The sequence below is a fragment of the Sinohyriopsis cumingii genome, chromosome 19 (genome assembly GCF_028554795.1).
Source record: "Sinohyriopsis cumingii isolate HCF-2022 chromosome 19, ASM2855479v2, whole genome shotgun sequence".
In the NCBI taxonomy this organism is placed as follows: Eukaryota; Metazoa; Mollusca; class Bivalvia; order Unionida; family Unionidae; genus Sinohyriopsis; species Sinohyriopsis cumingii.
The window spans coordinates 38,308,223-38,336,192 of record NC_142979.1 but is presented as its reverse complement, the minus strand read 5'-3'; the positions used below and the strand labels follow the sequence as shown (position 1 = coordinate 38,336,192).

Genomic DNA, 27,970 nt, shown 5'->3' with positions numbered 1-27,970 from the left:
TTGTTCATCCAGGATCGTCCACCTGATATCATTTTAATATTTAATTAAATAACGGCTTTAATTATAATGTCGTTGTTGGAATATCACCCGGTGAAATTCGACAGCGTCATCAGCGACTATAAAAAGTCCTGCCCGAGAATGCCAATCAATGTAAAATTCAAGAACGGAAGATTTCATGCGGTTCAGAAATTTCCCAGCGGGGATAAATACGATTGTATGGTATTTGAAAGTCGTTCAGCGAAAGCCCGGTTGTGTCTCCGCGACAAATATTACCAACGAGAATATGAAAAAATGTTCCCAGACCATGATGTCAAACGATTTGGCACAGTATGGGTAATTACCGAACGAAAGGCCTAGTCGCCATCTTGAAGAGCCTTGTCCATGCGGTTTACAAACTTGATATCCTTGCGAGATACCACACCGGGGATTTCGTCGATCGTAAATTTGTCCTCGCGAGGTCTGTCCTCGCGGGGTTTATTCTTTTTTCTGATTATTTCCGGCTCGCTGGGGGCAGCGGTCATTTCGGTGATTCGCTGAATCAGTAGCGCATTATCGTGTTGCGCTTCATTCAATTCCTTCCGAACATTTCCGAGTTCGTGTTGAAGCCCACCAATGATGCGTCGCATGTCATCGTGACGTCGTTGCGCATCATCGTGACGTCGTTGCGCATCATCGTGACGCCGTTGCATATCATCATGTCGCTGTTGCAGATCGTCATAACGCTGTTGCAAATAATCATAACGCCGTTGTACTCGATTATAATCGGCTGTGCTTGACGCGTTTTTCAACTGTCGTTGCAATGATTTATTCTCGTTGGTCAAATTATTTAGCCGCCATTGCAAGTCCTGAATTGTTTGTTTATCCACGATGGCGTCCATGGATGAATTCGCATCACTGGGCGCATCAACAATTTGGTTTATTTCATCGTCGATGCTGAGGTCAATCATTCTGATATCGTTGTCAGGCTCATTTTTCCATATTTTGTAAATACGCTGGTAACTGATTTTGTATCGATCTGCTATTTCCGATATTGGTATTTTCCCACGGAGTCTTATTATTTCATTGGTATCCTCGTCGGTTAAAATCCGCCGATGGGGCATTATTTAATAAAAAAAAAATTTTATTTTGTAAAACAACAACAACAACAACAATACCACATGACAAAGTAATGAAGGAAATGTCAGAGTAATTATTTATAGGAATTATGACAGTTCCTTCATCGATGCTGTTTTGCAAAACTGATCCGTCACATATGGAGGAAATGTCATAATAATTATTTATAGGAACTATGACAGTTCCTCCATTGATGGGGACAGTTTCCCATCGATGCTGGTCAATGTTACACATGGATTTGTATCAAATCAGCAGCAGGGGGGGCGATGACATCGACGCGGTCGTCGATGTGCTTACCGGACGCTGACGACGCTGGGATCGGCGCGCAGAAGGTGTTAATTAAACCAAATGACGTCCGGACGATCCCCTCGACGACGACGTCGTTTTTTTTTTACCAGGCGCTGACGACACTAGATCGTTGAGTTGCAGAAAGTATTAATTAAGCCAAATAACGATTGGACAAAATGTCGGATTCGCCCCCCCTGCTGCTAGCAGTCCTTTTAGTTAGAGATATGCTTGGAACATGTACAACTTTCACAAGTCCAATATCCCAAGAAATTTCAGCCACAGTACATGAAAGTATCATAAAGGTGTACTAACGTTGTTCAAAACTGTGCATGCTGCAAATGTAAACAACTTGATCTTACACGCGCCACTCTCTCAGAAGTTCATAATATCTGTAGAACGCCCCCTTTAAAACACCAATCAGGGAACCCGGATGGAGTAAAAATAGCTAGTGGGGCTTTCCACACGACAGACGGAAACTCCCCAAAATAGATATATTTGCCATTTCTGACTAGACGAAAGAGGCCCTAAATTTCACATAGATGTAGATAAATATGTCCCTGTAAGAGGATTCAGTTTTGTAAGTATCTAGCTACGATGTCGTAGCCTCAACTTGATTTGTTGTGGTTGTCCACGAGGTACGAGTAAGGGTACTAATATTAGTACTAGTAAGTATCCTGCTGGATCATTTTCGTATTGTTCCCCTTTCGTCTTTTCACGTATGGTTTTTCATTTTGTCCTGTGCTTGACGCTTGACAGACTTCACAACCACTAACCCTGACAATCAACTAATGTATTCACAGGGGCTCGTATCGTTGCTTACAATTGACCTATCTTGCATTTACTATATAATAACCATAGTTATTATATAGTACATGTATGACAAATCAATTGTGAGCAACGATACGAGACCCTGTGCTTGTATTATGTTCAACGCACAGGTACCATAATAGTCCGATAAATCCACCACCCACCCACCCCATCTGTGTTGTTACTGATGGACGTTATACAGACGATTTATCGGCCTTGTACCAGTCATAATACGAGAGTAGAATGGTCAGATCATGAATATATAAATGAATATACGGAATTTTTATTATAATACATACCTTATTGCTAGGGCTCCGCCTTTTTTAAAATTCTGACATGGCCAGTCGCTACGAGTCATGTCAGAAAAAAAAGAGGAGATCTACTTGTTAGTATTATTATATATGAACCGAAAGGGTCATGTTTATAATAGATCATTTTTATGACTGAGTATGGTATCTTCACTACACATATACTGTTTCTATTCTATCACTGACCCATTTTAGTTACAAGCTTGTGCCAGATTCTTATGGTTCCTTGCAGATATATCCAACACAGTCCTGATATTCAGCATGTTGTGTAATAACACACGTAAGTGCACCTGTATAACTTTGTTTGAAAGTCAAAACTCCATTTGTGCTACTGCAAGAGACGGAAAATATTGCAGAATAAATTTACGGAATGACTAGGGATAAACATGATTTTCACTATAAATGTAGTGCACTGCAGTTAATGGACTGTTTGGAGCAGCCTTTACAACACCATGACACATCTCACTATACTGAATGCTTTAAGAGTGGACAAGTCTAAAGCACAATTATAATGAATGTAACCAAAAGAAAATAGATACACTTTGGCCATGCAGGTTCATTTAATAGACTATAAATAATAGTGTCCTATGTAGTTAAACTTAAATACTAACATGACCTTTGTGTAAAACATAAGCTATATTCATGATAATGCTTAAAATTTAGAATGATCATCAACTAGGTAAATTGGTAGGATATGTTGTCACTATTTATTCACCCTCATTGTCTGTATGACAATACATTCATGATATTCAGTTTCTTTTTATGTATTAGAGGTAAAAGAGTGAAGAAAAGTACACTGACTCATAAAATGAGTTAGCACAATTTATTTTCATTTTCGGGAAGCTGACTTGTGATGAAAATGACAATAATGCCAACAAAAGGAAAAGAAAATTAAGTGAAAGTTCCATTTGAGTGGTGATATTTGAGTATCAGTACCTAAAGTTTGTGTGAATTCTTCTAAATAGCAGTTCAACTCTGCAGTCTAAAGGTACATGTATTTAGGTACTGTACATGTATCGAGATTAATTAGCCTTTTCTAATGAGCCTAAGTAAGGTTGTATCTGACCTTTATCGGTTAGGGCCAACTCTTCAAGCATTTTACACTATTTTCTAATTAACATATTCATTTTGAGTAGTGTTTTTGCACATATGCTGCTTTGTATATTTTTTCATTCCTTGTTTACTTCATTTAATTACAGTAATTTTCATTTGGTGCAGTGTAATGCCAGGTGTTAACTATGTTTGTTTCTTTGGTGGGAATGGAAATGAGTTTTTACTTCCAGAGAAATTGCAAATAATCATTCTTGGGATTTAAATTTTTGTTGATCATTTTATTGTACAGTTGTGGTTTATTTTGGTTTTCACTGTGGTTGTAGGGGTAAAAATAACTATAAGTTTAACATTCTATTTACTTAAAAATATTTTGTTTTTAGTGTGATATTATAAATGACTAAGAAATCAATCCTGAAATGTAATTAAAAAAAAATGAGCATGTGCTTTTTTATTTTCTTTCTACCCTTTTGAAAGTGAGGGACTCCTATGTTTATGCCAGGGACTCTCAGACACCTCATCCAGAAATCCTGAAATACTTATAATAGTCACTCTAAAATTTATGCTTTATAATACTTTATCATGAGCCCAAATTGAAAGCTTTTTATGTCACACACTCCCCCAGCTCATAGTGAACACTAGACAGGTGATGCACCACTTGAGGTATTTAAGTCTACACTTTCAGAATTTCTGCTAAATGTTCTCCCCTGCATTAACTTAATCCTCAGATCTTTTTGGATTCTCTTTTGTTTTCCAGGATAACCAGCAATTATGCCAATAGAATCCTGCTTGAGGTGCCAAATACTTGCAGTCAGGTGATTGAATCTGGGACTGCTAACACTGACCAGATGCTAAAGCACTTAACTACCTGAGTTGACATTCCAGGCTTGTTCTACTGTAATTTATGTTAAGTGGTATGGATAAAAAATTTCATTTAAACTATAGCAAAGTGAAATACTTACTTGCGATAAGACTGTCACAAGAATCTGGTAATAATAGTGGGGGTGGATATTGACAGAGACTTACACAATAATTTGAAAAAAATGGTGATGGTGGCCATTGACAAATGCACTAACTGCCACAGCATTGTAATGAGGGAGTACAATACCAGACTCTATGACTTCCATGTACAGCATTGTAATGAGGGAGTACAGTACTAAATTGTATAGCTTCCATGTACAACACTGTAATGAGGGAATAGAGTATCAAACTGTGGTTTCCAAGTACAACATTGTAATAAAGGCGTACAGTACCAAACTCGATAGCTTCCATGTACAGCATTAAAATGAGGGAGTACAGTACCAAACTTATGACTCCATGTACAGCATTGTAATGAGGGAGGATGGTACCCAACTCTTTGACTTCCATGTACAGAATTATAATGAGGGAGTATAGTACCAAACTCTTTGACTTCCACGTACAACACTGTAATGAGGGAGTACAGTACTAAACTACAGCTTCCATATACAGCATTAAAATAAGTAAGTACAGTACTAAACTTATGACTCCATGTACAACATCATAATGAGGGAGTACAGTACTAAAATCTATGACTCCATGTACAACATTGTAATGAGGGAGTACTGTACCAAACTCTGACTTCCATATACAGCATTATAATGACATAGTATAGTACCAAACTCTTTGACTTCCATGTACAGCATTGTAATGAGGGAGTATAGTACCAAACTCCATGTACAGCACTGTATTGAGGGAGTACAGTACTAAACTACAGCTTCCATGTACAGTACTGTAATGAGGGAGTACAGTACTAAACTACAGCTTCCATGTACAGCATTGTAATGAGGGAGCACAGTAGCAAGTTTCATTAATTTCCAGGCAGCTATTTATGACTAAGATGTAGTAACAGACAGATAGACAGACAGAGGGTTCCACAGTATCCCAGTATTTGATGCAAAAAGCAAGGGGATAACTTTAAATTTTGCATTATTGCCACATATCCATGCCACTGTCACACTTACATTCAGATCCACCCTATATGTTAATACTTCTCTATGAGATACCAAAAGTTTCTAAGTTATGCCACTTGACAATACTTCTCTATGAGATACCAAAAGTTTCTAAGTTATGCCACTTGACAACACTTATCTATGAGATACCAAAAGTTTCTAAGTTATGCCACTTGACAATACTTCTCTATGAGATACCAAAAGTTTCTAAGTTATGCCACTTGACAATACTTCTCTATGAGATACCAAAAGTTTCTAAGTTATGCCACTTGACAATACTTCTCTATGAGATACCAAAAGTTTCTAAGTTATGCCACTTGACAATACTTCTCTATGAGATACCAAAAGTTTCTAAGTTATGCCACTTGACAATACTTCTCTGTGAGATACCAAAAGTTTCTAAGTTATGCCACTTGACAATACTTCTCTATGAGATACCAAAAGTTTCTAAGTTATGCCACTTGACAATACATCCACATCTTACATCATGCCTAATATGTACATGTCAGTTTGCCTTTGTATGCTGAGTGCATATCAGAACATCCTGAAACTACTGAGACCAAAATCTTTGCTTGTTTTGGTCACTGTATAGAGTGGCCAGTAAACAGGATTGATTAGCATTATTGTAACCAATTTAAGTGTATTCAGTATGTGAGAGGAGCTGCATTATTGTTCTCATTAGTCTCCAAGTTATGTTTTAGAGAAACAAATGTTTAAACTATACAGTAGCAAGTAGAAGACCAGCTACTTTTTGTGCCCCTGGGGTGGAGTATTTGTAAAGTGCCCAATGTACAAATATTTCAGTTTTGTTAGCTTACTGGACCAAGTGAGTTTACGAGATAGCCTTGAATCTGTGGTCTGTCACATGTCTGTTCAATTTTGATCAATCTCACAATATCAAGAGTTTGGACAAGTTAAGCTGCAGCATGACCCATGCATATTAATAACATGATCTTGCACCTGTTTGGCTTTGCCTTTTGCCACTCCAAAAACCAAATTTTAGATATAACTTTGAAAATGGGCTTCTGTCATTATATCCTCCAGCATATTTAATAACAAGTGAGATATGTATATATACTCAAGTTCTGATTTTGCATCTGAATTTTTGAGTTTGTTATTAGACTTGAGGCCATATATCTAATCTGATCCTGATCAAACTTGGATTATTGCATTATATCATCAATATCTTTGAAAGATATAATGAGTGAGATTCATGCATATGAAAAGTGTATTCCAGCATATGACTGACTGAGCATGTTACCACACTGGAGGCCATATTTCAGATCCAACTTTGGCAAAACTTGAAATAGTGTCTTACACCACATTGTTAATGTGGATAGATTTGCAGGAAAGTTTAAGAATATCAGAGAGAAAAGTAGGTATCTTAATTTCATATCCAGATCTGCCAGTACATGCATCTGTCAGTCCATTCATTCATAGATCCACTTATAACAGGAATTTCTTTTATATCTTTGACTTCCACTGATAGTGTGTTTGATTAATTGCAAGTAAATATCTCATACCTGGATGCCAATTGAAAAGTGATTATCTCATATCTGGTTGCCAATTTGAAAGTGAATACTGTTTCTCACATCTGGTTGCCAATTTCAAACTGAGTATCTCATATATGGTTACCAATTTGAATGTGAATATCTGATATCTGGCTGGCAATCTGAAAGTGAATATCTCATATCTTCTTGTCAATTCGAAATAAATATCTCATATTTCGTTGCTAATATGGATCATCAGCTGTTGGGAAATGCAAATTGAATTACATTATGATTTTATTAAATATCAGTTAGATAGTACATGTGTTATATTATATAATGAATATAAGGATAATCAAAAATGAAATGAGACTTTTAAAAAATTAATCCCATTATGTAACCATTGTAAATACAATTGCTCTTACTTTGACAAAGATGTATTAGTTCCAAAAGTGATTATCTTGCAATGGCATGCAATCACAATACCTCTACTTTTGTATTATAAGTACGAGTGATTATTCAGAAACTAGTTTCGTTTTATTTCTTACCTTTCAAAGCATATCATCATGGACTAAAAGTAAAACATACATTTAAATAAGCTAGATAGACACATATATTTCAATGCAGAATAAAGTTAACCAGAAAAAGACATATTTCTGACTCAGTGTTCAATACAGTTAAATTGAAAATCATTGTCCAGAGCTGGCATACTTAAGACTCCCATGCAGTCATGTAAATTTACACCAATGGCTATGACAGGCAAATTGACACTAATGTATAAGACAGGCAAATTGTCACCAATGGCCAAGACAGGTAAATTGACTCTAATGGCTAAGACTCATTACTTGATGCTCATTGCATAGACAGGTCAGTTGATGCTAATGACTAAGCCAGGTAAACTGATACAAAAGGCTAAGACAGATAAATTGACACTAATCCAGATAAATTGACACAAATGGTTAAGACCGGTAAATTAACATTAGTGGCTAAGACAGGACATTTGATGCTAATGGCTAAGACAGGTGAATTGATGCTAATGGCTAAGACAGGTAAATTGACACAGATGGTTAAGATGGGTAAATTAACATTAGTGGCTAAGACAGGACAATTGATGCTAATGGCTAAAACAGGTGAATTGATGCTAACGGCTAAGACAGGTAAATTGACACAAATGGTTAAGACGGGTAAATTAACACTAATGGATAGAATGGGTAAACTAACACTAATGGCAAAGACAGGACAATTGATGCTAATTGCTAAGACAGGCAAAATGACACTAATGGCAAAGACAGGTGAATAGATGGTAATGGATATGACACATAAATTAACACTGTATATAATGGCTTAGATGGGTAAATTGATACTATATATAATGACTACGAGAGTTAAATTGGCATTAATGGATTGAGAGTCTTATTCAGTTAAATTTATATATGCTTATATTTAATCAGGTAAGTAGCATGCAGTCTACACCATATTCACATGTGTTTGGTTTCCCAAATAAATAGGATACTGAAGATGCTTGTTCATTTCCAAAAGAGATTCTGGCAATAGCATTTTAGGATACAAGTAAAGGTCACTCAAGAATATATGATGTTCTTTTTTCAGAATTAAGTAATGATCAAATACTGAGCTTTCTCTTTGATTAATTTAGCACATTTGTTATACTCCAGAATATGCATTGAAGTACAATATACTATTCCATTTCAGTGTTTAATCTAGGGCATCAGTACATAATTTTAATTTAAAGAACTCTGGAGTATATGCAGTTGGATAGTGTACCCCACCTCGTGTCTGAACTGTCCTTTGATTTTGTTGTGTTTTGTTTATTAGCATAGTAGTTTATATTACTACTGCTCTTTAACTACTGGGAGTAAAGTCATAAACTTCTCACAGTTTCATCTGGTATAAACAATGTACATACCAATATGAGATCTTCACTAAAAGACTTCTGATTACTAGTATATGGTCCTAAACAAATTCCTTCTGAACAGATATTCATATTGACAGGGTTTTGACTGGAAGACTTTTAATGACTTACAGATGATCTTAAATGAGCTCTTTCTCATATGACATCCAGTATGGCTATCATGTTGACCATCTTGAAAATTTTCCTACTGCTACTCCTTCTGGAAAGATGGTCATAGGGATTTACATCAGAAGACTTTGTGTGCCATGTAAATGGTCTAAAATGAAAATGATGCTGATCTAACATACAACATGGCTGTCATAGTGGCTATTTTGCAAGTCTCATTACTGCTATTCCTAGTGCATAGATGTTCAGATTGATGGTAGGTAAATGGTCTGAAATAAAAACTTATGCTTGTCTGACATGTACAACATTACCACAATAGCAGTCATCTTAACAAATTTGTAATGCTGCAGCTGAAGGATTGTCATATTAACAATACGTTGGACAAATGACTTGTTGATAATAAGTTGGTCCTGCAGCAGAATAGCAAAGCATGACCTACCTATATAACCACCACAGCAGGTATTATGAAATCTTGTAATTGACATATTGACATAACATTTTCACTTAAATTACATTTTCCGTTATCAAATTGATCCAGTTTTAAATGATTCTAATCTAACATCAAAAATAGCTATTTTGGTGGTCATCATGAAAATCTTCTTATAGTTACTTCTTCTAAAGTGATGGTTGTATTGCAATGGGCTTTTTATGAAAACATTATAATGTTATATAGCAGCAGGTCCTAGATGAAAATGGTTCAGATCTGATCTCCAACGCAGTAATCATGATAACCAGCTAAACAGCTTAGTTAACACTTCTTCTCATCTAGCCATGGTGGCACTGGCTTTGGGTTTTACTCAAACACTTTGTGCAATTTGTAATTGGTCTTGAATAAGCAAAGTGCAGATTTGACACCCATGTCCACGCTGTTATTAATGGGTTTTAAAACTGGATCTACGCGACTTTGGGGTTAAGTTAGAGAACACTGCTTGCAGTATTGTACTTCATTTAGCTAATGAGTACAGTGACTTGTAATATATGAATGATTTTGACCAGACCTATATTTTGCTGTTTTTAATAAATAATTCAGTATGCTGATATTGATTTTAAGGTCAAAGGTCTTGGTTTGGGCTTTTATCTGAGATGGTTTGTGAGCATAAAAACACAAACAAGTGTAAATGAATGTCTCTTCAAACCAAATCAGTGGACATATGAAAAATACCTTCAGCTGTAATATTGTATCAAACAAGACATAGTATGTGGGATTGTCTTGATTATGTATTAGATGTGCTCACAGATCATCTATCCTTGACATATGTTCTGAGATCAAAGGCCATGATGGAGATTTTTTGTACTGCACTTTTTGTTGGAGCAAGTTCAAACATATAAGGAAATATTTTTGTTACTAAATTTGGTTTATTGGAGTTTGTTAAGAATATATCCAAGATACACACACACACATACATAAACATACATGCATACATACATACATACATACATACATACATACATACATACATACATACATAAATGGTGCTAAAATCTTGATTGCAATAACTGCATGAAAAAATAAAACATATTTTGTTTTTGTATTCAGATATTCAAGCATGAAATTATACCTAACACAAGCATAATGCTTACCATTGGCATGTCTATGTAAATACTGCTGATCTTAGCCCTCCCTTTATTTTATGCTATATATATATATAATCTCTGTGGATACTTACCATTGTCACATATATGTACATGCTGCTGGCAAACATTGATTTTACACCTCCCTTTATTTTATGTTAAATTTGTATTGCATGAAAAAAGTAATATATATATATATATATATATATATATATATATATATGTCTCTATGTACAGGGTAATGGCATATCAACACAATCTTGACTGTAATGTTGAGTAAATGCTAGATAGAAAAATTGGTAAAGGCAAAAACATATCACTGCCAAAATCAGCTGAAGATAAACCTAAAATCCAAACAAAAATTAATATGCAACATGAGATAAAAGAAGAATGGTAAAAATGCTGCAGAAATTCTTTTGGAATGCATACAAAAAGATCAAGGCATAAAAGTGTAAACTACATGGTGGAAACCTATTTTTGTCATATTCTTTTTAAGACATCCTAAGTTGGAATATCATTACGGGATGCATCCCATAGCAAATCATTTGCTTTAATTGCATCTTACTAAATGCTGAAATGGCATTTGACCTTTTCTATTCCAGTTAGTTGAGAAAATGGTGAAAAATTTTGAGAACGCTGTACAGACATGCTTTCTTACACTGATCCATTTGTATCACCCAACAGGCAGGAAACACTGTACAGACATGCTTTCTTGCATTGATCCATTTGTATCACCCAACAGGCAGGAAACACTGTACAGACATGCTTTCTTACACTGATCCATTTGTATCACCCAACAGGCAGGAAACACTGTACAGACATGTTTTCTTGCATTGATCCATTTGTATCACCCAACAGGCAGGAAACACTGTACAGACATTCTTTCTTACACTGATCCATTTGTATCACCCAACAGGCAGGAAATGCTGTACAGACATGCTTTCTTACATTATCCATTTGTATCACCTAACAGGCAGGAAATGCTGTACAGACATGCTTTCTTACATTGTCATTTGTATCACCCAACAGGCAGGAAATGCTGTACAGACATGCTTTCTTACATTGTCCATTTGTATCACCCAACAGGCAGGAAATGCTGTACAGACATGCTTTCTTACACTGATCCTTTTGTATCACCCAACAGGCAGGAAACACTGTACTGTGAGGCATGCTTTCTTACATTGTCCATTTGAATCACCCAACAGGCAGCAAACACTGTACAGACATGTTTTCTTGCATTGATCCATTTGTATCACCCAACAGGCAGCAAACACTGTACAGACATGTTTTCCTGCATTGTTCCATTTGTATCATCCAGTAGGTGATTTGCATCTTAACAGACAATCTAGAATTACATTTTAGGCTGTCACTGATTTAATCTGATTATTTTATGAATGAGGATAAATGCACATAACATACACATCTAACAGTTACCATAGATACATATTATTTTTTTCAGATTTAAGTTACAACATATATTTCTAGGCCATGACAGCAACATAAGCCATGGAAACAGAACAGTCCATTGGTTCAAAAATTTTCTTGCCAAAGAAATGCTACCCACGATTCAACAACTTCCAGAAGAAGTTACTCAGTGTCGGACAAAGGTTTCAAGTGACACTGGAAAAGTTTCACAAACTGACTAAAACTGAAGGTTATTAACCTTTAATAACAAATACCAATATTAAATGTATTAATTAGTTGTTAAAGCATACGTTGCAAATATATAATCATATTTTCTTGTGCAACTTTGATTTTATTCCCCGTATATCACTGAGGTGTATGTACAGTTTGATGCAGTCTCTATATTCATACATTTTCAGCAATATCATTGAACTACTCCACAATTGTTAAAACCATACTTGTGTCAATGAAGTAGTTGCAGATTGTGCCAACACTATAGGAAGTTTGATCTTGTCCATGGTGTGTTATAGGAGTAATAATGCGTATATTTCAGACAACACCTGAGGTCTGACATGCATGTTTTATCACCAAACATACGAATAAGCATTACAAAGCCTCAAAATAAGGCACCATAAACTTTCCCACAACCTGTAACACCCAACCAGGAACTTAACAGGCTGTGGGATATAATGTACACATTATGTAGATCTTCAACTGGAGATAGGATGGTAATGGGAAGATATGGAGATATGTGTTTCACATACACAGAAATCTTAACTTAAAGGGGCATTACAACTTTGCTCAATCCACGAACCCTATCCACACACCCAAATAAAAATATTGACAGGAATTAGTTCTTTTTCCACCAGCACCTAAAGCCTGGCATGTGCATTCATGGGGTGCATTGCTTGAGGTTGCTTGACACAATTAATATGCAATCATGCCAGAACTGGCAACTCTTTGACAGTAACAACCCTTTGACAATGGATCAAAATGTTTGTTGCCTCAGTATTCTGATTCTTTTAGTCGAAGCTTATATTATTACTTGGTGTATGTAGCACATCATTGATGTGCTTTGTGCATTATTTGTCAACATTTGCTCACTTCACTGGTTTAAAAAGACAATAACAAGTTAATGTAATTTTTTAAGAGAGATCATTTTGTCATATTTGACTTTAAAATCTTTTCCAATTTGTTCAACTATCATTAAGTATAGCTGCCATTAACATAAAAGAAAATGATAAATGACCTTTCTAACAAAAAATGCAGACAAAATTTGACAAAGCTGACTGCATTTAAACATTGCCCTGATAGGGTTTGCATATGTTGTCTGTTTACATATGGACAATGTTACAAATATTGAACAGAAACTTTTAAAATAAATTCTTATTGAAAACCTCTTAACAACATTCACGTAAACTTGTTGACAGTGGATCTGGAATCAGACCTCAATGCCAGGTGTGTACGATTGATACTAATTAGCCATAAACTGGCTTTAGAATTCAGTAATGATCGCAATCCAAACATAATGTTGAAGTGATCTTGCTTCAAATTGTCTTAGCTTGTTAACACTCAGGCGACCATATTTTTGATCAAGTTTTGATCAGACTTGGTATATGAGCTGGATTTATCATGATATCAGTAACGTTTAAATACAAGCGAAGTCTTCATATTTTGATACGTTGATTTTGCGACTTTTTTGCTGAGTTTATTATAATACTGGAAGTCTTATTTATAATCCATCCTGAAATATTGGCTTAGACTATCAAGATCTGAAATGAGTTTAATATTGAGAGAGATCCATGAATATTAATTTGATAATCTTGCATCTTATTGGCTGATCATGTCAACACTTTCATGACTCTGTTTATGCTCATATTTACTTAAACTTGGTAAATTAGATTATATCAATATATTTGGTGGGTTTTACTGTGAGCAAGATTTGCCCATATTAATAATGTGATCTTATATCTAACTGGTTGACCATTTTACAACTTGAAAGGTGGTATTTCTGGTCTGATTTTATTCATACTGGCTCCAATAACTCATCAAGTTGCTGGATGAGTTTCACTGCAGATGAGATCTATGCATATTCATGACATGATCTAGCACAGAGACCACATTTATGATAGGATTTGGATCAAACTTGTTAAATAGGTCTACGTCATCAAGATCTCACTAGAGTATGATCATGAGAAGGATCGAGAACAAGATTCACTATTATATATGGAAAAGCTGATTAGATTTTCAAGCCATTTTGAGTAAAAATATTAAACAAGGCAGACAGATGAAATTTGGTATGCTTGTTCAGACTCATATGTACCAGTATATGATAAGATTAGACTTTGAGATCATATTAGTAATGTTTTGAATTTTATATGGTTTTTCCAAAACTTTTTACTTTGAACATTTTGGATTGCCAAGCCCACCATAAGGGGGAGACTATTATGTTTTGTGTACGAGCTCATATTTTATTTCCACATAATAACTTCAGTTCATCCATCCTCCTCCATTACCAAGCTTAGGAAGTTGCTACTATTTGGAACTTGCAATAAAACTGATACATTTTGATGCATAAATTGTCAAAGGTTATGGTCATGAAAAAGGGAAAGCTATTTTCACACAGTAACATAAGAAATTCATTGATTTGGGGTCAAAAGGTCAAGGTCATGGTGACATTAAGAAGCAATATGGTTTCTGTATAATATCTTGAGCCTGTATCAAAAGCACAGAATTTCCTCAAAACTACTTATGTTCTATACCACATACTTTGAACTTTGTTGATGTTTTTTGCATATGAGACAAGGAATATGTCCTTTGTTTGGGGGTTAAAAGTTCTAAAATCAAGATCAGAGTGACTTTAAGAAGGTAAGCTGTTTCACAAAATAATGTAAATTATGTGCCACACTGCATGACCAAACTTTGAGGGTGGCTTACATTTAAGACAGAAAGGCCCCTGATCACATTAGAGTCAATCTGTCAAGTGTCAACATCAAACAAGACTGAAAGAAGAAAAATAGTGCCTGCAAGATAACTTGACATGATGGGTTTCTAGTGTACCACTGAACAAGTTAACCTGACATGACAGGTATATAATGTACCTTTTATGGTGCTTTCCTCTCATGTGTGTATCACAGTTAGTTTGTTTGATGTTTAGTCTGAATGTGTGTGTGTGTGTCTCTGTGTGTGTGTGTGAAAGAGAGAGAATATTATTTCATTTTACCCTAAGCACCTATTCTTGGGTGCTGTCACTTCCACATCTTTTTATTTTATTAGTGTCACAACTGATTTTATGCTTTGAGTAATTTCATATAAAGTTACAGAAATATATGAATACTAGAGGTAAAACTGCATGAATCTGTCTGTATTTCAGTCATTTAATATTTGAAATTTATTCATTTTTACCCATCTTTTTCACAGTTACAGAAGATCTGTACAAGATAATACAAACTGTCAAGGAAATGACAGATTCTCCTGTTGTCATGGTTGCCATCATTGGAAAGTTTCATGATGATGTGTCATCTCACAACTTGGTCCCTGCCAAAGACAGAAGGTACCTTACCCTTGACCATATTCCATCAAGACTGATGAGAAATGAATGCAAAGGTCTGTTTATGCAATCCAGTGATAGAGAGGGGAAGCCAGTTGTTTATGTCTACATTGCATATGTGGATGAAAATGACATTTTGCAGGCAAGTTCAAATATATAGTGATATCAAGATTATATTTCATTATTTTAACATTGTCACAAAGGAATATTATGAAGATCCTCACTCATCTAAATGATCTTAAACATGTAGGGTACCAACAGCAGGGCACGACAAGTCACCTCATAGTCTTAAGAAATACACTTGACAATGTCTACTCTGTTTTCATTCTGTGTTAGGTCTGGCTGCTTGTCAATCTTGATTGTCTTGTCCAGGATCTTCAAAATATTGATTGGAGTGTCCTCCTGATCAATGGCATTCTTCACAAACACTATAAATGGTGCATCAGCATTTTCTTGGAAATACTGGTGTCCTTTTCACACATACACACACAACATGTGACTGGTTTGAGTCTCGGATTCAGCCAATGTGGGTATGTGAGAAAGCTTGCCAGTAGCTTCTCGTTAGTCGGTGGTTCTTTCTGGGGATTTCCCGGTTTCTTCCTCCACCATTATACTGGCCGCCCTGTATAGCTTATCGTGTGCTGAAAAATGGCGTTAAACCCAACAACAACAGCACATGACTAAGAATTAATGTTACATTTCATTTGAACTTATTTTATTCATTTGTTGCAAACAAAAACTTGATCAGCTGAAAAAAAGTTTGGCTTGAATGCATCGGTGAAATAATGTAAACCTTTATTCTTTCAACTAACATTCACCAGAGAATAATTAAGCAGCTTTAAGTCTCTCCTCTGCCAGTTACTATCTCCATCAGCTCTATAAGTCTCTCCTCTGCCAGGTATTATCTCCATCAGCTCTTTAAGTCCCTCCTCTGCCAGTTAGTAGCTCCATCAGCTCTTTAAGTCTCTCTTCTGCCAGGTATTATCTCCATCAGCTCTTTTAAGTCCCTCCTCTGTCATTAGTATCTCTTTAAGTCCCTCCTCTGCCAGTAGTATCTCTTTAAGTCCCTCCTCTGCCAGTTAGTATCTCCATCAGCTCTTTAAGTCTCTCCTCTGCCAGGTATTATCTCCATCAGCTCTTTAAGTCCCTCCCCTGCCATTAGTATCTCTTTAAGTCCCTCCTCTGCCAGTAGTATCCCTTTAAGTCCCTCGTCTGTCAGGTAGTATCTCTTTAAATCCCTCCTCTACCAGGTAGTATCTCTTTAAGTCCCTCCTCTGCTATTAGTATCTCTTTAAGTCCCGCCTCTGCCAGTAGTATCTCTTTAAGTCCCTCCTCTGCCAGTAGTATCTCTTTAAGTCCCTCCTCTGCCAGGTAGTATTTCTTTAAATCCCTTCTCAGCCAGGTAATATCTCTTTAAGTCCCTTCTCTGCCAGGTAGTATCTCTTTAAGTCCCTCCTCTACCAGGTAGTATCTCTTTAAGTCCCTCCTCTGCCAGGTAGTATCTCCATCAGCTCGGTGATAGCATATAGCTTCTTTTTCATCCTTCAGCATTTCTCTCATGTTTATGTGGTCATAAATGGTATTTTTGTTCTGACTGGTAATACAACTTGCATGGGAATGAAGACATGTTCTGATCAAATCATCTAATGTTCTTAAACTGATGTCTGTTCCATCTTTTCCAGTGACTGCATCACTGGATTAATTATCAGTCACTTTCCGTCTCACTGTTGGAGGTTTTATCCTCATGGTTAAAATTATTTACATAAGCAAGAGATCATCTTTCCCTTTCCTATGGGACAGCATCATTGTCTAGAACTTCCAGCGGGGAATTGGCTGTGGCTGTAGGAATTCTTCCAAACTGAACTGCAAATAGATCCTCCATTTCCTATTCAATGAATAAGTGCAATTTACACTTAATACACTAAAGGTCAGACAAAATAATAATTATTATTTTTTTTAATCATTTACTGTGCAGTTAATTCTTTTGTTTCATTTGAATTTGTGGTCATGGATATTTTTCCAAAAATGTAGACAAAAATTGTTATCTAGATAGCCAAATATTTTTGACTGCTTTTCATTAAATAAAAAGATATTACTGAAAAAAAATACCATAATTTACCTGAATGCACCCGCTAGACATACCTGCTGGAATTAAATCACAACAAAAGTTTATATTCAAGGTCCAGAAATATTTTGTCCTAAATTACAAAGCTACCATTTGCCTTAGTAAAATATATACTGAATCTGTGTCTTTCTGTTCCTTTTTTTTTTAACTCCACTTTCTTTTCATATTTAGGATTAACTGTGTGGACTTCTAGAAACTTTCATTGCAAAAACGTCTTTATAATAAAATCCAAGATAAACATGTTAATTTTGTCATCTTCTATTCTTTTATAATTGCAATATATATATATATATATATATATATATATATATATATATATATATATATATATATATATATATAATAGTGCCTCAATTTATGTCATATGGTTGGTTTCAATACTCAGCAGGTGAAAAACAATCAAAATGATATGGACACAGTGGATTCCTACAAAATTCATTGAAAAGACACATTACTAAACATACCAGCTCTAAGAAATTAGAATTTCATGGAAAGTTCCAAGTAAAGGTTAACTAGTTTCATATTTCATTTTTTTTTATCTATCTTTAAGCAATATTAATAAATAATGGAATAATCAACTCAGTCGAGAGAAAACAACATCACAATAAACAGTTTTACAGAATCTTTGTTAAGGTCCAATTCTTTTCCTGTATAGGTTGTTCTACAGAGACAATTTGTTCCAGACATTTAAACTTGGAACTAGCAAAATTTTGATCGCTAGAGGCAATATTCAGAAATTTGGATGAGAAACCAAACAAATATGAATAAAGTTTAAAATTTTTACCATGGTTAATACATGTCTAAGTACATTTATTTAACTATTTGCAGCAGTATCCAGTTTGTTGTTCTCCAGGTGTGCTGTTTGATCATAAAATCCTTTAATATTCCTTAAAAATGCATGTTTTAAAATATGTGCTGTACCAATCGGTTACTGCATTAGTATGGGAAAATATGAACAAGTTTTTTGGATGTAAATAATACACAACCTTGGGAGTGCAGTATATCCATCTGACAAAATGAGTTCATTTTTTCACATACAAATGCAGTAACCTTTTTAATATACGCTCCTTTCCTTATTGTACCTAATGCTTAATTATATTAACAAAATACACTTCAAGAAACAAAGTAACTGATTGTATGCCGTATTCCAAATTAAATACACAAGTGTAGATTCATCATTATACAACAACAACATTATTACTGCACATATAACTCCGCCCAGATAAATTTGAACTTAGTTGCACAGTAGACTTAACTTTCAAAAGAAAATGGTGTGTCTAATTAAAATTGAAATTTGGAGTCATTGTGAATGAATGCGCATTGCAAAAACTATTCCATTTGACTGGAATTAATAGATTTTTGTACTTTTTTTTCAATTTTTCGAAATTTGTAAGTGACAATTCCACATGAAATACATTGGATTAAAGAAACAGAGGGAGAAGTGTGTTGACATCTGCAAATGTGTTTTTGTTTCTGTCATTGAATGTTTGAAATCATAATGTGGGAAAAATATGAAGTCTTTCAATTTCAATTATCAAACAGTTGCTATGGAATTTAATGCTTATTTGATTTTGAGTGCAGTAAGGAGAATGTAATTGCACTCAGGGATGGTCCTGGCTTTTAAAAAGCTATCGCCAAAAAAATCGCCAACCTCAATATTTTGTCGCCAATTTTCAAAAAGTGTCGCCAAAACAAGTAGTTTACATTTTTCCAAGTGTTACTTTAGTCTATTAATGTAACAGGCAATGAAAATTACAAAAGATGGGTTAGTTAATACTTTAATTACAACAAGCATTAACAAAATGTTACAAAGTGTTACATGAAGATCTGTCGCGATTTTAGGACTGCCCACTTGTTGAATGCAGTTTCAAAGTCTAATTTTTCACATCTGTACATGCTGATTCTCATTAAATTCTCGAGAGATGAGATGCAGAGCTTATTTCTGATGTCAGTTTTTATGAGGTTCATCTTACTGAATCCATGTTCACAGTCTACAGTGCTGACAGGTGACACCAGTGGTCTCTCAGCAGCCCCACCCCACCCCCCACCCTTTTATGGCTAGCTTCACAAAGCTTGTAGTGAATTGCTTCCTAAATCCCAAGAATGATCACTGAATGCTGTTTAAATTTTCTCGACAAGCAAAATGGGATCTCCATTCCCACGAATGAAACTTACACGAGCCAACACCTGGCAATATTGGACCGTATATATAAGCATAAATTCACACCCAATTTAGGGATTCTTTCACTCCTGTATTTTGCGAAATAAATAATTATTAATTATGCAAAACTGTTTTTTTTTGGTGCTATTTCTTTTTGCGAAGTTTAAGTCTCTGCAGCCGTAACACGGAATTGATGGCAAAAGGAAAAGATCAATGAGTAAAATGCTGCACTGGTGACAGATATAATTGTGATTGAGATTTTTTCCATTTGCTTTGTATTTATACACAGTAGGTACTTCAGATGTTATCAGTTTTCTATAAAGGTTCAGCAAAACTATTGTATTGGTATATGTAAAAAAAAAAAAAAATAACACAGAAGGATTAGCCATACAATTAATTGTATCTGTTCTATTCGCGTCTTAAGAAGTCGGTCAGTTGTAGGTATAGTGCGGTAGCATGATTGACCTTCGCAGCATACAGTACTCAGCCCAGATGTCAGCATTATCAGATTATGATGTAACAATGCACTGTAAAGATGGGGTCGTCAATAAGAACAAAGGATCGTTTGTGTAACAGATTGATTCCAATGCATTGCTTAGTCAAGTTTGTGGCTTCCTTTCGTTCTCCCTTTTAATTTATCCAGTACAAATCCATGATTGTAAGTACAAATTAAATAACCAAAAAGTATGTCGCTAAAAAAATCGCCAGATGGGATATTTTTGTCGCCAATAAGGGAAAAAAATCGCAATTTGCGACATTGGCAAAGCCCAGGACGATCCCTGGCACTTATTTTTGAAATTAAAGTACAATTTCAAAATGTGTAATCAAGATTGGGAACCTATGACATGGCTCATGTAATTCGGATTTGCAGAACTAAGAATTTACATTTTGAGGAAATTCATGATGTAAAACTGTAAGTATATTTGTTTGCCATTCTTATTACCAGCTAAAGATGACAGTTTATTCCCTGTTACTTGTATTTTATTTGTAAGGACCCTTTTTTCTGGCATCAACTGTATTATAGCTAACCTAAATCCAAAACATTGTATCAAAAAAGTTAATGCAGAATGTGCCAAAGCAGGTGGAATGTGGCAGTCCATGAAACATCTGCTTTACTTCATTCAGAAACAAATTTAATCAACCAAATCATAAAGCGTCTACTACGCAAGTGTACATGATTTGTTTACAAATCAAAAGTGCTGGTGTCTGCATCCATTGTTTGTTTACAATAGAAGTTAGTTCCTAAATGCAATATGAAGGTGTGCAATATTATAAAATATTGAATGATTCTGACAATGTAAAGTTAATGGAGAATAAAATGAGTATATAATAAAATGTAATACTTTTGTTTTTGAACATTCAGTACAAATGGCCTTATAAATGTGATCTCAGATATAAGTAAATTAAACTTGACATTTTACCAAACGGTTTGAATTTAAATGCCATAACAAAGCCCCATGCTTTTTACATGTATTTAGATGTCAGAAAATAAATTCTGCATTTTAGGGGACAGCTTTCTGACAAAGTGTGCCACGTAGTCTTAGAGCAAAAATCCCGTTCTCACCTTCCCCCTAACTTCCTTACTGTATTTCCTTGTGGCCTTTGTAACACAGCACAAGGTAATACTAAGAAATGTTGTTGCATACAAATTTTTTATTTACCTTTCATTAATCTTTTTCATGATTTTTCAAAGTAGCAGTGGTTTAAAATATAAACAAATGATGATTAGTATAAATATGAGCGATTTTGATCTTCAGACCAGAACAAAAAAGTAACAGCCATCTTGCTCTGCGGTAGCATAGTATAAATGACCATTATGCTGTCTGAGTATGTGAAACTGATGTAAGAAAGACGATTTAGCGATGGGTAGAAAACAATTTTAATGTGTCAGCCAAATATTTGTTTGGAATATGTTGGGGTGAAAAGATATACTGCTCAGTAATTTCTTCTAGATGACTATGCAGCAGTTATATTACTGAAGCTTGATCAAAGTTTTTTGTAGCTTTATCAAAATGGAAGTCTTTAGCCTAATATTTATGCATATTTAGAATCCAGAATATAGAAAAGTAGAGGATAAAATCTGGAAGCCCAAACTCTGACACTGTAGATATTGGATGTTTGGACCCCAACTAACATGGCCTCTGATTTATGTCTGTTTTTCCCCACAGGAGTTGGCACAGAACATCCAGAAAGATATAGAGTTCCTTGGCCTTCCATCTCTTAATAACCTACTGATACTAGTTGGGTTGGATCCTGTCCTTGAAATAGAAGAGTTTGCATTTAGAAGCTTTGAGAAAACTTTGAGGAATATCTTTTATGATACAACTGAAGGAAAATCGTATGATGAGTTTCATGTCTTTTTCAAGTCATCCACATATGAAGATTTGATATCATCTGAGGGAGAATTACCTAAACTGATCCAGTTCCATCTAGAATGGAAAGTGATTCAGCCATTGCAGGATATGAGAGAAAAGATTAAAGCAAATTTCCAAACATACAAGAGGAATACTGAGGAAATCTTTCAGGGTCCAGTTGCAGTGAAAGAGTCCCTGCAGGAGAGGTTATTAGTGACTTTTGAACACAATCAATTGTACTTTCAGGATATGCTTCTTGGTAAATTTATCCAGCAAAAAGGAGAAATGGATAGAGAAAGTATAGTAGAAATACTTCTAGAAAGCTTTACCAGAGTTTTTCAATGCCTCATGGTTCAAGTCTTAGCCAGAATATATGGGATCAGAGAATATCATCTTTATGACACATTATTCAAAGAGATGGAGTTCATGAAAGAGTACCAAACCATAATAGAAGATTGGATTAAAAAAGATGTCATTCTATCTCTTCCCCCAGGTTCTATAAAATATCCATGTGCAGATCTGAAAAAAGATGAGGAGAAGACAAAGTTTTGCAAACTCTTTTCTAAAACTTACCATAAAACATTTTTTAATGAATTAAAGAAAATGGTTGACAAAAATTTGATGAATATTGTCTGCAAACTTCATGAAGAGTTAGAAGAAAAGTTCATGGCTACAGAAAGAAATCTAGCCATACAGCAAAAGTTGAGTTTTGAGATTGAAAGGATACTCATGCAGACTGATGCCTCCAACTATGAAACCTTCAGCAAGCCATCACAAGCCAACCTTACTACAGAACTGAAGAAGGACCTGTTGAGGTACACATCTTTAGCTTTTTGCTCTTTTTGTGTAGCTTTCATTTTATTTTGTTAAATGGAATTTATTAATTGATAATTATTAATCACCATTTTAACACAGCACATGAAACCTTGCATAATTAAGTCAGTTATAAATCTTGAGTGGATAATTTTTATGCGCAGCTCAGTTTTTGATATCTGAACATTTGCATGTCATTATAAAGACTGATGAGATCAACCCAGAACCACCATTTTGCAGTTAGAAACTTGCAATGTTTATCTGCTTCAGCTTCAAATGTTAATTGAATCTTTTTGTTCCCATGCTTTTCAAATATAAGGTAGGGATTGCATTATTCTATGTATGTGTGCTTGCATGCATTTGTAAAGCCATGCAACTCCTACACCATTTGGGATAGAGATTTCAGACTTTGAGATATGATTGTTTGTAGTCTGCAGATGCGCGCAACATTTTGGAATTAAGATCCTTTCCCTGGTTGTGAAGCTTAGCAAGATGGGATTGGGTTATATATTTAAAGAAGTGTGTAGTAATAACTGACCAAAATGCTGTGATAATGCTACTTTACTGTGGACTTAAAGTCATATTATTGAGTTTTGCTGGGTAATAAATTAGACAGTAAAAACTGCCTTTATCAGTATTTTGTTCACAAATAGTCTGATTATGTGCATTTCATTAAAGCACTTCTTGTAAATACATACAAATCTGTTTTGGGTCATATCCATCCAAATCAGATATCTCTTGAGTTCGACTGTATTTGTTTAATCTCATTTTTACAATCACAGATTCCAGTTTTAAAAATATAAAAGTTGAATGTACTTCCCCAATACAGTCAAGGCTGCCCTAACAGCCACCCTTGCACAGTGGTCACCTATTCACAACAGCCATTGTAATACCCCTCTTAGAAATTTCATGGATAAATGTTATGTATGTAACAGTCACCCACATTTTGCTGTCAGCAGCAGGGTGTTTACTTTTATTGGTTTCACCCCACTCCAAGAAGTCAATAGAATGATGTATCAGCTGTGATCACTCAGTCTGTGCAAACTAAACTTTAGCCTCACAAGAAAGGCATTGTTTATATAAATGAATAACATGTGAACTGGCATACAAACATTTCTCATCTTGTTTGTACTCACATTGCTCCAGTCACATTGTCAATATAACTCAACGGTGTCAAATTTGCAAGTGAGTCAGATTTATGATTAGGCTAGAGGGTTGAAGCAATTTGATTGCAGCACTGCGGGAATAATAGTCATGTTATTGCAGCATAAATGGAAGAAGAGACTTTGAGTTACAAGCTTTCTTCTTAGGGTCAGTGGTCATTCAGTATTGAAAACTTGTCTGAATAGGCTGGCAAAGTTTCAGTTTATGGGTCAAAATGAATAGCAATATATACCTGCTTTTGATTCCCTATATATCATAGGCCACTCACTTAAGCCAACTCACAGTATCTGGGCTTAATGAACTAAGCAGCTGAATAATCCATATATTGTTTTTGAAGTACGAACAGCTGTTTTGAAGCCTAATTGGGCGTCAGATATCCATTTTACAGTCATATGTAAGCTGTGAATCAGCAGTAAAATTCAGGTAAGGTACATTCATGGTGCACAAAACGCACTAAAATCAGAAACTATTTTAAGTCAGTGATGATTTAATTTATGGATCAAAGTGATCTTGTGTGGAACATAAATTTGGGAGAGAACAATATATACACATACTTTATGATTTTGTGCAATAGTTCACATACAATAATCTTGATAAAGTAATACAATTAATAATAATAAGAATAATAACAATAAGAATAATGATATTTAGTGCATGGTATTTGTTCAGAAGCCAATTCAAAAGGTTCTGCACATGTGTACAAATGCAAGGTTTTCCTTTTTCGATAGTTGGCTGCTATCGATATAGTGCCAATATACACATTATTTCAGGCTGTTGGCATCAAAGCCTAGTCGTGAGAGTAACATCTCTGTATGGCAGTATTACTGGTTCTATGTTTTTAAATGATATTTTGGGGTGACTTGTTAAAACTGATTCAGGATCTTTCGCAAGTCACATACTTAGACTTACCATTTCTTCTTTTGCCAGGATTAATGGTGTTGAGGGAACCGTGATGGTCTGTGGGGAGGTTCAGGTCCATATCTCAAAGTTTCCATCTACTGACAAGGAGCAAGCCATTCTAAAACAGATACATGATGCCATGATGAGATATAAATATTGGCAAAAATACAGAGTAGGTGTCATCACTAAGAAACCTGAAATGTTCTACGCAGTTGGGAAAAGCCTCATATGTCCCAAGTCAATAGACAGGGTACCCTTGGTGGGTTCATGACAGATTTTGATGAAAATCTGTATTGCCTTACATGTGCTCCCATTGTTCTTGATAATGTTGATGTTCAGGTTGAAATTGGAGGACAACAAGTTGGACCAGTAGTGATAGGACAGGCAAGTGTGGTGCAGGGTGTGCAACAGGATTTCAATATGTATGTGGACACTATTGATATTACAGCTGTAAAGGTGAACCCAGACAACAGATGGTGATTATGAGGACAGTATGATGTTGCCACCGTTTCATGGCTCTTTGGGTCATGAACATCATCATGTCTACAAGTGGGGTGCCACAACAAATTTAACCCAAGATATCCTTCACACATGTCATGTGATGGTGTGCTTGATCAGTACACGTACATTTTAGTTGAGCCTCTTCCAATTGATAGTGAAATATGTCTCAGTCACTTTGCAGAGTAAGGTAATAGTGGGGCCATTGTCTGCCAAAAGAGAGGATAACATGATACAAACTATTGGCATGGTCCAAGGTAGAAATTTTGAAGTAGAAATGTCTTTGAAAATATGAAATATTCCATTGGGTTTTATTTGTGGACTGGTCTTGATAAGATGGTCATCAAATCAGGTGTTTGCTTAAATGCAGTGCCATTTTCTGAGGAAAATCTTCAAGAAATGCTGGAAGTTAATCTGATGCAGTTTGAGATGAAAACTCTTGAGACAACTTGCTGTTTGCATCCTAATCATATTGTGTCCTAATGAATAATGTGTGATACTGTATTAACATTCTAACTTATTTGTTTTTAGGTGAACTTATTGTATATTTATATCTGCAGTTTCAACCATTAGACCCACGTTTATAAGTTAGCACTTCGCTTGGTGTCTCTTAATCTACCTTAATTACATTAAAAAAATAAAGCACATTGTTTGGTGTCTCTTAATCTACCTTACATTAAAAAAATAAAGCACATTGTTTGGTGTCTCTTAATCTACCTTACATTAAAAAAAATAGCACATTGTTTGGTGCATCTTAGTCAACCTTACATTTTATAAATTTTCTCCTTTTAATTACCATTGCATAAATATGGGAGGGGAAGATAGGTTTACCCTTGTCTGTCTGTCATTATATATTTCCATACAAACGACCACATGTTGTAGACGTAGTTATCCAGGCATTTTCAGGCTCAGAGTCATGCAACTGTGTATGTACTTGTGTTTTGGTGAGTATGACACATATAAACCAAATGTAGGTCACTATAAGCAAATCATTCACACTCAAGTAGATCTGGTTAGTATTCATTTCATCCTTAAGTTTGGCTAAATTTATGTTTAGATCAATATATCTGCTGATATTGGCCACATATAACTGCAGCTTGGAGCGTGGATGAGTCTTTGCGAGAACAATAACACACTACCAAGTTTAGGTGAATGTGACCTACATTTGACAAATCATTGACTTTTAAAATGTGTTTAATGCACATGTCTTTTTTTCTGGCATTACTTCCCACATAGTACTTCAACTCTGGCATTACTTTCCACATAGTACTTCAACTCTGGCATTACTTCCCCCATAGTACTTCAACTCTGGCATTACTTCCCACATAGTACTTTAACTCTGGCTTTACTTCCCACATAGTACTTCAGCTCTGGCATTATTTCCCACAGTGTACTTCAACTTTGTATGTAGATGTGTCTTATTGAGTACAACATCATCTTGCAAATGTTGGTCACTAGGACATAACATTTTGCACTTTTTGTTGGTTTGGCTAAGTTTTGTGTTTGTGTCAGCTTCTCATGGGTTTTTGACCGCAGAGTCATGTAGCCTTATGGATGCATCTTAGTGAGTACAGTTCCACCATACCAATATTAAGTCACTATATTTTATATCTTTGTTCACAAATGCTGGCTGTAACTTTTCAAGAAAAGGTCTCCTCCTATGGGACAGGAATATGAGCTGTCATTAAGTTTAAATGTAGACATTTGGACAATTTTGTTGTAAAAGTAAAATTGTAAGCCATCCTTTATTCTGTATAACAAATTATAGGTTACCTGTATCTCAACACTCACATACATGTTTATATTATAAGGTAATGTTTCATCTTTAACTAGCTTCATTTTTGTGCTACAAAATGTGCTTCTAATGCCACAGATGACTAAATTATCTTCTATTGTTGGTATTAGGTAACCATTCTAAACCAAATAGTTGTCAGATATTCTTTAAGAAAGGGTGGGGGGGATATTGCAGTCTTGCCAAAAATAAAAATTGTAATAATATGGCATATTTTTTATGCATCTTTTATTTTTTATTAGCATTTCATGTAAACATCTGGGAAAAATTGTATGCTGAGTGAAATTTGGAAACAATATGAGGAAGATAAATTTAATTTAGTAGGAAGATTTGAATTTATATTTAAATGACCTGATTAGAATTTTAGGTCATTACTGAGATTTTTCAATTTTGTACATATTTCTAGTGTTGCCTTGGGTACTTAGAGACTTTTGTCACTGAATTTTGTATTATATGGTTCTTTAAACAAAGATCACTTGAATACAAATTAAATATGGGTTCATGCCTGATTAACAAAATCGTCCAAATGTCTACATTTAAACTTAATGACAGCTCAAATTCCTGTCTCATAAGAGGAGA

The 27,970-nt window shown here is 35.1% G+C and overlaps 1 protein-coding gene across 2 annotated transcripts; it reads left to right on the top strand.

Annotated features, from left to right (window-relative positions):
• Nucleotides 1-1,854: 1,854 nt before the first annotated feature.
• Nucleotides 1,855-26,246, top strand: LOC149775521 (uncharacterized). 2 transcript variants are annotated; one of them, XM_089943416.1, is made up of 6 exons: nucleotides 1,855-1,978; nucleotides 4,324-4,480; nucleotides 12,090-12,284; nucleotides 15,455-15,726; nucleotides 22,039-23,039; nucleotides 25,129-26,246. In XM_089943416.1, the coding sequence occupies exons 3-6, from the start codon at nucleotides 12,137-12,139 to the stop codon at nucleotides 25,370-25,372; spliced, it is 1,665 nt and encodes a 554-aa protein (XP_089799542.1). In that variant the 5' UTR covers nucleotides 1,855-1,978; nucleotides 4,324-4,480; nucleotides 12,090-12,136; the 3' UTR covers nucleotides 25,373-26,246. The 2 variants fall into 2 exon arrangements, with proteins under 2 accessions (XP_089799542.1, XP_089799541.1); XM_089943415.1 differs by lacking the exon at nucleotides 1,855-1,978 and adding an exon at nucleotides 3,387-3,504.
• Nucleotides 26,247-27,970: the final 1,724 nt, after the last annotated feature.